The following is a 14886-nucleotide window of genomic DNA, read 5'->3' on the forward strand; positions in this document are numbered from 1 at the left end:
TTTTCAAGAAATAAACTAAAAAATTAATTAAAAAGGGACAAAATTAATTCGATGTGAGTTGTAATTACCGTCATAATACAACAAGGTACTAATATTAATAGTTAATATAAATAAACATAGTATCATTACTGTTGATTAATGGAATCATCAATCTTGTTCAAGCTTCTACAACTTGTTTCTCAATACTCATTTATATATATAGAGTCTCATGCGTATTTGATTCCAACATTTGTCTTTTAATTCTAATAAGGTTACTTAGTTACAATTTAGTTAGGAAACAGAAAAATATCCAAGATTTTTTATTTCAACATTTTGGCTTTGCTTGCAGCGGCAAACGTTGAAAGTATATTTATTTTAATCATTAGTATTAGCCAAGAATCTAACCCAAATTCTTCACTTTCTACCAATCCTACAGCATCACCTAACAGTGACAATTTGCTCAGAGCTTACAAATGAAGGGTGCTTAACTAAGAAGACTAAGCATGCTCATACTAACTGTATCTACCCATGCCTACCCCACAACACCCCCCTCCCCCGCACAAGGATGCCGTTGATTTTGTTAATGAGTTATTTATCTTATGTTGTATATGAGTAATCTTGCAATAACCATCAATTGCAATGAAATTAAAACTATACTTGAATAAAAAAGGAATTAATTCATTATAAATGTATTACATGTATATATCAGTTGATGCTGTTTGGATGTGTAGGTATCACTAAATCAATTTAGGAAAAAGTAGTTTGTTGAATGCTAATGTTGATCAACAGATTAGAAATCCATATAATTTCAATATAATCACATCTTTCGCGAGGGCAATTGTGTGTAGATAGTTTTTATCGTATTTACAAGCAACATAAAGTTATATAATTTTCTTAATAATTTACGTTCAACTTACAACATGGAATTTCGATTTATAGCTTTAAAATAATGAAGAACTTGCACCAACATAAAATCAAAATTCATAGCAAAATTTTTCTCAAGTCCATACAAGAAGCCCCACTATTAATTTCTCTCAAGTCAATCCAAGAAGCCCTACTATTACTGACCAGGCTGGCAGACCCAATTAGATATAAGCTGACACAATCCAATCACCCCCGGTCCATCTTATGATGCCAAAAGTACCATTAGCTTAAGCATATTAACACTGCTTCAATGGGTATTCAAAAATCAAGATTTAATGAACTACTATGGCAAAGGTTGCCCTTTGCCACTCTTGAAATTACAGCGACGACTAGCAATGCCAGACTTAATTAGGGTTGGGAAGAATAAATGAATCAAAATTAAATTGAATAGTAAATGAATTGGGCCAAAATTTGATGGATTCAATTCGATTTATTTATAAAAAGAATTGTAATATCATGATATGATTTATTTATTAAAGGAATATTTGTTTAATTCATTTACCGTACAAAATTAAATAAATGGAATCGAATTTAGAGTTGTTTACAATTCATTTAATTTGTCTGTGCAGAATTAATAACAAATCAATCGAATTTGTTTATTAAATGAATATTTGTTTAATTCGTTTACTGTGCAAAATTAAATAAATCGAATCGAATTTAGAATTGTTTACAATTCATTTAATTTGTCTATGCAAAATTAATAACAAATCAATTGAATCTAGATTTATTTACAAAAATAATAAGTAATAAACAAAAATCAAGCAAAAATATGATAAAAAAAAAACCAGAAAATTAACATCGTACAAAATACAAGTAAATCCCAAATGAATAGATGAATCAATGACCTCAAACTCATCAATTAATTTATTTAATAGATCTAATCGAATTTACCCATTTATTAAACAAATCAATTGTTTCAAACTTTAATTTGAATTCAATTCCTAACACAAGTTGCCACCGCTAGATTTGATAGGCATGTTGTACCCAACGGTTTTTACTACCATATACTGGTCTAGTATTGCTAATGGAACTGAATTTTTTAACTTTGGTGGTCATAAATTTTGATATTCAACGTCACCTAATAAAAATAAGAGTGATGATACAGCCACAAACTTTTATACAAACTTATGTGTCATTAATTCATTGGTTGAATCAAAATATAAAATAATATAAATAAATCATGTGGACCAAGAGATATTTAATTTAACCAATAAATTAACGCCACATCAGTTTGTATAAGAGTTTGTGGCTATATCATTATTCTAAAAATAAATAAATAAAAACAAGTGCAATCTTGTAACATAAGAAGTTGAACCATTAAAATATCTCGCATACTATGTTACAAATATACCCTTTTTCTAATAACATTACCACACCAATAAAATAGCAATATGCTATAGTGAATGCAAGATCAACACATCACCACTGTGGTAACTAATAGGGATCAAAATTTAATAATTTCAGCCATAAGACTCAGCTGACTATTGAATGGCTGGAAGAAAAAAAAAATACAAGAGAGCTAAGTACACCTTTGCTGGTTAAGAATCCTCAGTCCCCTGATGTTTCTTCTGGTAAACTGTTTCTAAGCATTCCTTAGCTCTGTGAACCTTTGATTGTAGGTAAAAGCTCCCATTTTTGGCATTTTGTTCAAACAAGTTGTCATATTTCTGCATATAAGGTACCCTTGAGCGACAAAATCTTAAGGGAAAACAATAAGAATGAATTTCAAAAGCACTTTATAAAATTTAACCTTCAAGATTTCTTCCCATGATGACTGCTCGGTGACACCAAGAATCTGCCTTGCCTCTGGTTCTGCCATCATTTTGCTTGCCCTCCTGATGTTTTGCACTGTTTCTTGAGCAACACCAGATTTGGAGGCATCTGCAATGAGTAACAAACATTTTAAGGATTAAAGAGTTCTATGCCAATGAAACATAACATAATCAAAAGTTAAGAAAAGCATATTCGACTTATGTAATTGACAGAGAAAAAACATACTCGCAAGTGCTTGACGGTATGCTTGAACAACAGCCCTTGCCATTATCCCAGAACCCATCACTATCAATTGAGCAATAATTCTCGCAGCCTGTACAAACAGATGCAACAAATGTTATCTGTAATATTCTTCTTTCTTTCTTCTTTAAGTGTACAAAGGAGTATCTTAGGACTGCAGAAAAGAGCAGCACTAAATAACATTTCAAGGACCCAGTAGAAATCTGTCATGGAAAACCTCCATAAAAAGATGTTCAGGATTTTCCAAGGAAACTAATCAATAAAAAACATACTTTACCATAAAATACAACTAATTAGGTCATGAAGTGATGAGTAAAAATATGAAGATAATACAGATATCCCATTACTTAGCAAAAATTTGTAGGTTTTCCCGACTAAACAATCATTCTAAAACTAATAACGAAAAATAATTAAAAAAAGGCCAAGTATTAACAAAAGCAATAGCAAATCTCGCCAATAACCAGAGTTTCTTCAGGTTCATGTACAGAAGTTGCCATAATCAGACAAACATCTTTTTCACAAGTTTTGTAAAAAAAATGTATTACGATTGGAAACAAAGTTGCCTTTGTTTAAATACATAGAAATGATGAAAGAATCTAAATTGGTTCAAGTCAGGACTAGAAAAGCTCAGCGTAAACTCAACAATATCGACAAGAATTCTTAACCTTAACCAAAGTGTCTGCACAATAAGCATTCATAACTTGATAGTTAAAATGTTGCTACTATTAAGTTGTCAAGAATAATGCTGCCTTTGTCCCATAAAAAATAGCCTCACCGCTAAACCTAGGTCACCTAACGCAAGCTAGATTGGCCACTCTTCAACTGCCACTAAGTGAGCTCATGAACAGACTCAACTTATCTGTATACTTGATAGAAAAAGATCATAGTGCCTAACATTAGGTTAAAATTATTAATGCCAATTTACACCAACTCGAAAATGCATGATTGGGTAGAGAAGAAAAATGCTATGAAATTATACATACCATCAGTAAAGAAAAAGTAAATATATATCGAGGGACTGTAGGCACTGCGAATTACTTCAGGACCTGAGCGACCTGCAACAGCAGAACGAACATGATGAATATAATATTCTATGATAAAACTTTTTCTGTTTTGTTCACCCACCAATATAAAAACAACAAGCTTTTCCAAAAAGTGACCAAATTTCTACATTGTAACAAAAGTGGCCAGCACAGCTAAAATCTATCACCAGAAATTGGACATGAATGATGCAAATTTTCCCCTTTTCATCCCACAATTAAATCAACTATAAATCAGTTCTAGGCCCCAGAAGACACAGCATAGGTCTATATAAAACTTTGAAACTATTCCATAAGACAATCGGCAAATCAACTTCTAAAATCATCCATAAGCAACCATAACTTACAATCCATTAATCCAAAAAATTTGCTCCAAAAAAAAATATTGTAAAACACAGAAGCAAGGCACGGCCGAAGAACCCTAGTGTATTACTAATATATGACATACAACAATATTCAAGTTATAATTATTTTACAATTCTTTCAGCTTGAACGTTTCCAAAAACTATGAACAATTTGTAATTTGGTAACATAAAATTTGAAAATAAATCAACAGCAAGGATATAATCAAATGGTACTTACACAAGGGAAGGGACGAAGCTGACTACTTGGAGAGGTGTTCGCAATAAGGAAAAAAGAGGCCGTTTCAGGGGGCTTAGGTTATTTATATCGGAAACCCACGGGTGCCGCCAATGCCGAAATTTACAGTACGGACCCGGGTAATCCGAGTTCCCGGTCCGGGTTTTTTATCATCCCAGTTACGAGACTGTGGCTTGGGCTACACTCAACTTGGGCCCTAGTGATCCAAATTTTTAATTGGGCTTCGGCTTAGCGAGTACTTAATACCAAATTTAATATTTGTTTTATTTTTTTTTCAATACAGATGAAAGTTGATTTTACAATTTGATAATAGCGATGCAATTTAGATATAATTCACCAATAATTTCAGAATTTAAATTAAGAAAATAATTTTATTAAATTGTATATATGGATGATTTTGTAGCTGTATCTATTTTCTTTAATTATAATATTTATATATATTCTTGTAAATAACAGGATTAAAAATGCAGAGTGAAAAGGATTTACAGAGCAAATGATGTTCGACTATTGCTCTAGGTTCAAATCTATTGTAATAAATAATTTTATTTTGAGGGTGCTTGCTTGAAGATCATAATATGAAAGAAAATACCTCTTAATATAAGAAATGTTCAACAATTTCGATCTCCCAAGAATAAGAGACATCACTACATAAATTATGAAGCCGAAGACACTGTATGTCTGTATCCTGAGAATAGGCTGGTAAGATACCTGCTTTTTCGACTGGTCCAATTCCTAGACTGATGATTGAACTTTGAAGATGGAACCATAACATAATGTTGCATTTTTTTCTCAGTAGTTCAAAGCAATTAACTATTTTGAGAGCCAAAAACTCAAATGGTCAAAGCGAGAACTGAAAACTACTGGACTTGTATCATGTACTTCACTACGTTGAACTTAAATTATTCTATACAAGGGAGCTTGTAGCATTCAAGAACCTGACATGAGAACAGAATCTCTACATGCTCAAAGAAGCTAAAGAGAAAAGAGATAAATAAAACCTGTGTATAGACAGAAAGTCCCTGAAAAACTAGCTAGTCTACTCATGCAATGTTCCTTTTTCAGCAAAACTTCACAGGCCAGTGAAGCTAGCGTTACCTGACTAATCAAAAAGTCAGGCACTATCTTGATCATCTGAAGGCATGAGGAGAGGACTGGCTGGTGAATCATTCTCTTCTTCCATTTCTTCTTCAGCTTTTGTGTCCTTGCTGCCGACTTTCTGATCAGCTTCAGAGTCCACATCTAAGCCATCATCAGGCTTCTCTGCGGCAATTGTGGCCTCCTCGCCGTCATTATTTCTTCCTAAGGAGTCCTCTACATCAACCTTCTTCCTCTTACTTGCCCTTTCCTGTGTGCATTTCACTTGAAGATTGTGAGAACAGCCAGTGACAATTGTTTCTTCATGATGTTTTCCACTGCTTTTGCTGGACTCCGGCGCCAGATTAGAAATACCCTCTGAGGCATCTGTTCCTTCGTCATTTGACTCCTCGGCAAGTTCGTCATCCTCTTCAGTCTTCTGTTTCAGAGACTCAATCACCTCCATCAACTCCCTGTTGACCTGTCAGGGTGAATCTCTACAAACTACATAAGCTAAAATTAAGGAGATTTCACACTAATGCCGTAAGTTTCCAAGAAGACTAGAATGAAAAACAAAATGCTGAAAATTTCCAGAATATGTTTCACCTGCCTGTGGTTGCAGAATCCCCAGTTTTACATTATTATTTTTGTATCATCTCAGCAATTAACAATAAAATAAAGCACTGTATCCGCTACACAGATATAAATGTGATTTTCACAGCTGTGCACAATTCTTACTTGAGGGTCCTTGAGAAAATCTGAAATGTCAGTTGTGCAAGAAGGGCACTTCATGATGGTTTTCTGTGATCGAAGTGCCCGTCCACCTCTGCTTCTTTCTCTGACAAAACTCTTACCAGAAAATGCCTCTTCCAAGCATGACTTGCAGAAATTATGAGCACAAGGTGTCGTTACTGGTTGTGCCATTACTTGCTTACAGAGGAAGCAACTAAACTCTGATCATGGAAAATTCCAAATTGGATATAAATATCATATTTCTGAAAGTAATAACTAATACGAGGCTTTAATAAACTTTACAAGTTCATCCAATTAACCTGTTCTTACGGCTGAACAACCAAATTCTGTCAATAGAAATTTATTGATAAAACTCACACTTTCAAATTGAGAATTCTATCAAAATTTAAGACCCAAAATAGTTTCATAATACACTTGAACAAGGCAAAATTGACAGTCAAATCCAAGGAATAAGTATTATTGAAGATGAGGGTAAGGGATAGAAAACAAACCTTTCAGGAGCTTTTCTCTTACAGTTATACTCTTCTTGCCATCAGATTTCCCAGTGTGTGCTACAACTCTGCTGAGGGGTGGAGGTTTAATCCACTTCCAGCAGCCATCTAGCTCCTGAGAAAAGTTGCAGATATCAATTAAAAAGAAAAATGTACAGTTTAAGCTCACAAGAAGTGAAATTAAACCATTCAGGAAATTGTCTGATCAGATTTTTCCTCATTATCTATTATTTTGAACTCATGTCAACTTATGTTCACTGATGAGTGGCTAAGGTTGACAAAAAGATAATATTCCAAAAAATGGTAGCAACCAAACCAGTGAAATCAAACAGAAATCTAAAGCACTCACATCAAAATCCCACGATGGACGTTCCTTTCTCTTCGTAATGTCAAGTGCATTCTTCAACTCTGGAATCTCTGGCAATGGTCTAGGATGGTCTCCATGGTCATCACTGCAGTCAAGGTAAACAGAAGTTTGTTCGAAGAGAGGTATATTAAATAAATAGTTAAATTAACCAAGTGACGAAATACAAACCTTGTCCATGGGGCAGGATCATTATCACATCTAACAAATAGATATCGACAGACTTTGAAACCCTAATGCAGAAAAACAATATCAGCAATTTAACACAGCAAAAGATCAAACAAATGAGAAGTTTCCTTATAATTGAGAACATATATTAACTTGGACTCCAATTTTTCGCCAACATTCTTCAATCCTATAGATTCCATCATACCGCAACCCTTTCTCTGGGGCATATGAAGATCTCTTCTCCTTGAAAGACCTAAGCATCAAAATAATGGAAAATATTAGAATTTTCAACATGATGAAAAATGATGCACTGGCATGGACATCATTTCTCACAGCAGAGATCAACTCATTCAGAGTTAACACCAATCTTTCTTGATAAGATCACATCAATTTTAAATGTCTCAAATTTATTTATAGCATTATACACAGTTCCGGTGACGTGTATCTTATTGATTTCATGCTTTACACGCACCTAGACTAACTTAAATGTATATACTAATATTTGCTGTCAAGCTCCTTGACTATTTTAAAACAACAAACCTTCTTCCATCTACATGGCCATTGTGAGGGAAATAATAGTCAAGTGAAGTTATATCTGGTATGAGGATGTAATAAGTAAAAAATGAATGATTTTGCAGTCAACATTTGAGGACGATTTTTTCCTTTTTCCTTTTTCTTTCTATAAAAGCAACTTCAAAGCTTTCTTTTCATTGTAAGCATGCATCAGTTTTGTGAGTTATATTTCTGGTTACAAGCAAACAAAAATTTATATTTCCTGTTGTTTACTTTTGTGGAAACAACATGATGTGTATCTTTCTGATGCAAAAGAAATCTGTATAAAATATAAAGTACACATCTAGAATCAAAATGATCATGGATTATGTTAAGCCTTTCAGGAGAGTAAAATCACCAATCATTAATGCATAATGCAGAAAATAGTTTTGATCACAAATCTTGCATATATATGTTATAGCGAGGAAATAAAAAATAAAAAGATTTGATAAAACAAGGGGAGACTTTTGAATTCATATTTACCGAACAACTCGAACAGGATAACCTTGCTTGCAACTGACACGTAGAGCCTCGTTCAGTTTCAGAAACTTCTGGTCAAATGACTGATTCTTGTTTGTGCGCTTATTGCCACTCAAGTCACGACCACCACTGTATTTATCTCCATTCAAACAAGTCAGCAATTGTAAACATGATAATACTTCTATAGAGAAAGCATTCCAGTAAAAGGGGAGAAGAAACAACACAGAATAGTTAATACTAAAATAAAAAAATCATAAAAATTGACCACCACCGACATATTCGCTGTTTAATAAAGCAGTAATGGTCTCCAAAAACCAATTTCCAATGGTGCAATTACCTTCCTGTATAGAGAAACCACTCTCCATGATCCTCATCATCTTCATATCCTCCAGAAAGCACAACTGACTGAGCACCGCATTTTGATTGGCCAGCTATTCCAGCAACAGGTGGATAGTGCACCCCCCATTGTCGGCATTCCAACCGGCCTTCCCATGATTCGCCGACAAGGACACCTTGATTCCTCTCAGGATCGTTTTCAGCCAGAATCGGTCCAAAATGATCAGGAGGCAGTGTAACAAATATCTTACCACTTGCAGCATTGGCCTTCCCCTTCCTCTTTGCTCGCTCTGTAGTATAGGCCTTATCCGGCCGGTCCTGGTTATGAACAAAATGATAAATCTTTGAAGGCCCTCCAGGAACTGTTGTATTTGACCTCTTTGCCATACGAATGGCAGCCACAAGTGTAGAATTGATGCGAGGCTGACCTGCCATTTTGGAAGGAATGATGCAGCGACATTTTGCACAAGTTTTCTTCCCCTGCCCAATCCATTTCTGGAAGCATTTTAGGCAGAAATTGTGTCCACATGGTGTCTGAAACAGCACAAGCAGGGAACTTGTTAATAGCTACTGATTATAATTGTGAGCCCTGCTTCAGGCCTTCGATGTTTAATATGAAGATCTCTTAGACCAATCACAACCAACGGTCAAATTTATTGAGCTCATTTCCTGAACTTCTATTTTTCAAAAACAGAAATGATTTCCAATTCAAAATGAAGACAACGCATTCATTAAGCGCAAAAGGACACCTATTGCTGCTTGTGTCATATAGTGTCGGGACTGTCGTCTCATCATATTCCGACAAAAAAACTCACAAGAATATCAATGTGGAGCCATCAGTACCCCAAAACACATTTGGATAGATCTTTTGATTCCCTTAATTCATATGTGGCATAAGAAATGCTGCAATCTTTAAAGCAATGTATCAAATGCGACTAGTATGGTAGCACCCAAAACAGAAAGAAGGACTCTAATAACTTTGCATAAATAAACTAGTTACTGAATAACCAAAATCCAAAAGCTCAAGTATATAAGAATTGAACAAAGAGTATTTAAACTCACACACCCATTTCACAACTGAAGCTTATTTTGCTCTGTAATGAGATTTACTTAGTAGAATGAGGGAATTTTCAGAATTCAAACACAAGACTTCTCGGCAAAATAAGGTTGATACCATATAGAACAACACATTAATCTAGAGCTTCGCTTAAGAAAAAATGCCTAATTAACATCATTATCGGGATGCTAAAACTAACACTCAAAGTTATTAAACACATAATAACAGGGCAGAATGAGGAATTGAGAAGTAAAGGAACTGATAGCTCTGTCAGATCAACATTATTAGATTAGAAGACCAAAGATCAAAAACAGAAAGCACATCACTAAAGGAGTTTAAAAAGGCAGGATTTAGCCGCTTAAAGTGGTAACTTTACCGAGTAAAATTAACATGATGACATAACACAATTAACTGAATATCAATCAATTCAATTACAGATACAAAAGGACCAACCCTAAAGGAAAATCTACGAACAAAATTCATAAGTAAAAAATCTCACCAACAAACGCTACATTAATCATTTGACGCAGAGGCACCAACAAACACCCTATGTGAGAAATTATGAGAAAATCAGAAAATAAAATAGTTCAAAAAGTTGTTCCATACTAGCTAGTGCATCAAGAACAAAATAGTTTTTCTTCCATACTAGTTAGTGCATCAAGAACAAAATAGTTTTTCTTCTCTTTTTAAAAAAAATAAAATTATATTAAAATTAAAAATTTAAAAATAGTATAGCCACGTCAGCAATGTAGAAAAATAAATAAAAGAAAATAAAAAATTCGAAGTCAGCATGCTTGGTGCTTACAGTAACAGGCCTTTCCGGCAACTGCATACAGAACGAACAGTTCAAGCTGCCACCAAAAATATCCGACAGTTCGTTCTCATCACCATCACCAGCGACCTTGTGTTTGCCTTTCTTGTCCTTCGTGCCATCATGATCACCGCCCCGACCGTCCGATCCAGCCTTCCCACTCAACAGCTCCTGTCTTCTCCTGGCCTTCTCGCTCTCCGTCAGCGACACGTCAGCCTCGATTGCCATGATCTCCGCCACGATTCCGCCCGCTCCCCCGGCGGCCTGTCCCGCGTCCTCCGCGACGGCTGCGTCACCGGTGCAGTCGGGGCACTCCCACAGGAGAGTGGACGCGAGGGACTCCGGAGGACGCACCAGACAGGCCACGTGCCAGGGCGTGGCGCACGTTTTACAGCACAGCTGCTCTTCTTCGACTGGAGTTTCCTTGCACCGCATGCACATTCCGTCGCCGTTGCACGGAAGCTGGATAACATGCGCCATTCTGCTGACGAGTGCGTAGGATAAGGACTGAAGAGCACTTTGTGTAGAGGAAGGAAACAGAAGAGCGAAAATAGCGGTTATGTTGTAGTTTGGTGTTTTTTGTTTGATTTGTTGGCAAAATGGTGACTGTGAAGAGCGCATTTTATAGAGTGAGGGAGACGGCGGGTTTTGAAATTTGCTTGAATTTCAGTTCGGATCTAATGGAACACGGTGCACCGATTTCATACGTGGCATTTAATAAGTGGACATATGTTAGGAAGTCAAACGAGAAGACTCGGTTGACTGGTTTCTGGTTTTTTGGTTTGGTGGGGCGTCATGTGTCTGATAATGTCTAAGTCAAATTTCCTTCATTGAGTTGCATGCAAAAGCCAATTGTAGATAAAACGAGGATAGGAAACGAAAAGACAAATTTATCCCAAAGAGGACAGCGGCCGGAAAGACGAATTTATCCAAATTCCCATTTGGTCAACTTTTTCTTGGATGGATATACAAATTAAATTGTTTGATTCGCCTTGTGTAAATTGTAATGTAAAATGTTGATATAATCATATCACAAATGAGAACAATTATTGTGTGTACAAATTTTCTTTTCCCTCTAGGGCATTAGCAAGACTTTGTGTTGAAGAATGATGATGAAACTAGTTTATTTTAATGTTTTTGAATGATCAAATCCAACATTTAAATTGCAAAAATGTTGTTTTGCTCGCGTAGAATTGCTTGATTTTTGCTTTGGAAGGTAAAATAGAAAACAGGTCTGTTTTATTGGAGCTGTTGTTTTATCTAGCGTTACATGAAATAGGAACTATGTTTACATTTATAATTCAGACAATGATTTGCTAATCTTGTTAAACAATTACTACTAATAACAATGACTTGTTAATATAAGTCATGACTAACATAACAGCATAATCGCGAGTTTTATGCTTCGAGTTGCAGGAGAATATTCACTTTGTTATTATAAGTCATTACTAACATAGCGGTATAATCGCGAGCTTTATACCTAGAGTTATAGGAGAATGTTCTCTTTTTTTATTGCAAGTCATAACTAACATAATAGTATAATATGAGTTTTACATCAAAAATTGTGGAATAATATTCTCTTTATTATCATAAGTTATAACTAGTATAACAATATGATCACCAATTTTATATTGAGATTTGCGTAAGAATATTCTATATATTATCATAAGTCATAACTAACATAAGGGTTGGAATGTGAGTTTTACACTATGAATTGTGGAAGAATATTATAGTGTGTTTATGATGCAGAGCAAGAAATTGAAGAAATCCTAATTATATTTAAATGTATAATATTTAGGAATATTTTAATTAATTTGTATTCTAGTTTAATTTGGTTTCCTATTTAGAGTCTTATTGTTTAGGTATTGCTTATTTGGGTAATATTTCTAATTTAGGCATAAGTCTTATTAAAATAGGTTTTCTAATCATATTAGGATAAGTCTTACTTAGTATAAATAAGTGTCTTTTGTAGCTTTTACAAGCAGAGAATTTTGAGTTTAATAATATTTCAATTTTCAAATCTCTTTGTGAGTATTTGAACAGTTAATTCTCGGTATTCTGCGGAATCAACGAGTCTTAATCCCTAAATTCACGGTATTCTTTTGAATCAACGTGAGTTTAGTTGTTCTTTTATTCCGGCATTCTCTAGAATCAACGGAATATTTTGAACATTAAACTTCCGCTGCATCAGCTTGGTATCAGAGCCAAAACCTGGTCTCACCAATCTAACTCCATCTACCACCAAACCTTTCCTTTTTTCCTTTTTTGTTTTTTTTCCGTTTAGTTTAAAAAAAAAAAACCCAAACAACACCAAAAAAAGCATAGGAAAAAAAAAGAAAAAAATTATATCATGAAATCACAATATCGACGTGAAGATTTCATCTTGAGAGATGTTTTAGTTAAGATGTTGAGGATTTTGCGTTCAATTTCTCAAGATTTAGAGAAAATTCGAGATAGAAAATCTTTACACATAAAGCATGCATATGGATTTGATGAAGTTGTTCACGATGATGTTTGTTATGAAGATAATGAGGAAAATTGTAACTTTGTTCCTTTCGACAATATTATTCCTTCCGAGGAGAATATAAATTGGTCATTCATGTCTACAACAAATCCTCAACACAAAGACAATATTGATTTGGATCAATCGCCGAAATTTGATGAGTATCTTGATATTGTGGGACAAGGAGAGGTAATTGTTTATCCATCTTTTGATCTTGTGGAGGAGAGAGAGATAGTTATTGATACAATCTCTTATTGTTCTCTTGATTTGCCGAAAGAAGACAAAAAGAGTTGTGATATTTTTCAACAGTTAGTGGATTATAAGAAAAAATCGTTTTTCCTTAACTATGTTGAAGTTCGACACGAACAATATGAGAAGACATTATTGGAGAAGTTGTTGATAGAAGAATTTATTTTACGCCATTGGAGTGATTGGATGGACGTTATTACAAAAGTTGGAAAATTTAAAGTTCGTCGTCTATGTCAAAGCTCTGTTTTAAAAATTAATCCTTATGCACATGAAGATGTTCTTGAAGATTACAATATACAAAATTCGAGGACGAATTTTCTCCAACCTGGCGGGAATGATGCAGAGCAAGAAATTGAAGAAATCCTAATTATATTTAAATGTATAATATTTAGGAATATTTTAATTAATTTGTATTCTAGTTTAATTTGGTTTCCTATTTAGAGTCTTATTGTTTAGGTATTGCTTATTTGGGTAATATTTCTAATTTAGGCATAAGTCTTATTAAAATAGGTTTTCTAATCATATTAGGATAAGTCTTACTTAGTATAAATAAGTGTCTTTTGTAGCTTTTACAAGCAGAGAATTTTGAGTTTAATAATATTTCAATTTTCAAATCTCTTTGTGAGTATTTGAACAGTTAATTCTCGGTATTCTGCGGAATCAACGAGTCTTAATCCCTAAATTCACGGTATTCTTTTGAATCAACGTGAGTTTAATTGTTCTTTTATTCCGGCATTCTCTAGAATCAACGGAATATTTTGAACTTTAAACTTCCGCTGCATCAGTTTACTAAATAAAAATTGGAATGGATTGAGATCGGAATGAGAAATTAAAATTAGAAGAGGTTGATTGCTTGAGCTATAGGAATCAGAATCGAAATAAACTAACATTCATATTGATGTGTTTACTTTATTTTCGGATTATAATAGGCTGTTATAAGTTATTAAAGTTCCTTTTGTTAATTATTGTCCCTAGTATAGTAGTAGTATTTGTATATATTATATTGACAACAATAATAATAATAATAATAAGAAGAAGAAGAAGAAGAATGAAATTAACAACAACAATAATAATTAAAATAACGAAATTTATAATAACAATGATATTAATGATAATGATGATGACGACATCAACAAATAATAATAATAATAATAATAATGACAACAATAATAACAACAACGACAATGATGACGACGACAACATTAATTGCAATAATAATAATGATTAAAATAATTAAAATAATAAATTTTAATAACAATAATATTAATATAATAATGGTGACATTAATAATAATATTAATAATGTCATGATAATTAATAATATTATTAATTATCACAACATCATCATTATCGTCATTATTATTATTATTATTATTATTATTATTCAACGAAGGACCTATTTACAAATAATACAAAATTTACTTTTGGGTATTTTTATAAATTCTTCAAGGATCAAAATACAACAATGACAGAACTTGATTAAAGGTAATTGG

General features: G+C 33.7%; 2 protein-coding genes across 5 annotated transcripts in view; both read right to left on the bottom strand.

Annotated features, from left to right (window-relative positions):
• Positions 1-2195: 2195 nt before the first annotated feature.
• Positions 2196-14886, bottom strand: part of LOC102625085 (mitochondrial import inner membrane translocase subunit PAM16 like 2) — a 73693-nt gene continuing 61002 nt past the window's right edge. The window contains exons 1-6 of one of the 2 annotated variants that reach the window (XM_006485024.4): positions 5263-5272; positions 4539-4587; positions 3900-3971; positions 2902-2989; positions 2654-2784; positions 2196-2570 (exon numbers count right to left, since the gene is read on the bottom strand). In XM_006485024.4, the coding sequence (XP_006485087.1) occupies positions 2442-2570; positions 2654-2784; positions 2902-2989; positions 3900-3902 (351 nt within the window). In that variant the 5' untranslated portion in view covers positions 3903-3971; positions 4539-4587; positions 5263-5272 and the 3' untranslated portion in view covers positions 2196-2441. Of the gene's footprint in view, positions 2571-2653; positions 2785-2901; positions 2990-3899; positions 3972-4538; positions 4588-5262; positions 5273-14886 lie in introns of those variants that run through there. The other variant, XM_052440011.1, reaches the window with a different exon arrangement.
• Positions 5408-11403, bottom strand: LOC102624627 (E3 ubiquitin-protein ligase ORTHRUS 2-like). Of its 3 annotated transcripts, none has more exons than XM_006485022.4 (9): positions 10637-11395; positions 8776-9308; positions 8442-8567; positions 7560-7659; positions 7410-7471; positions 7224-7326; positions 6875-6989; positions 6369-6583; positions 5408-6111 (listed from the first exon to the last, which is right to left on the bottom strand). In XM_006485022.4, exons 1-9 carry the CDS (start codon positions 11261-11263, stop codon positions 5668-5670), a joined length of 2325 nt encoding a protein of 774 aa, XP_006485085.2. In that variant the 5' UTR covers positions 11264-11395; the 3' UTR covers positions 5408-5667. The 3 variants fall into 3 exon arrangements, with proteins under 3 accessions (XP_006485085.2, XP_052295965.1, XP_024956218.1); XM_052440005.1 differs by having other exon boundaries at positions 5947-6134; positions 10637-11403; XM_025100450.2 differs by having other exon boundaries at positions 5947-6127; positions 10637-11402.

Source organism: Citrus sinensis, chromosome 4, assembly GCF_022201045.2.
Source record: "Citrus sinensis cultivar Valencia sweet orange chromosome 4, DVS_A1.0, whole genome shotgun sequence".
NCBI lineage: Eukaryota > Viridiplantae > Streptophyta > Magnoliopsida > Sapindales > Rutaceae > Citrus > Citrus sinensis.

Excerpts from the sequence above, each read along its gene's own strand:
- LOC102624627 (XM_006485022.4), bottom strand. The coding sequence starts at position 11,263 with ATGCGCTCTTCACAGTCACCATTTTGCCAACAAATCAAACAAAAAACA. Across the intron at positions 7,660-8,441 it reads TATCCTGTTCGAGTTGTTCG|GTCTTTCAAGGAGAAGAGAT; the intron begins GTAAATATGAAT and ends TTTGATGCTTAG. Across the intron at positions 7,472-7,559 it reads GGCGAAAAATTGGAGTCCAA|GGTTTCAAAGTCTGTCGATA; the intron begins GTTAATATATGT and ends TTTCTGCATTAG.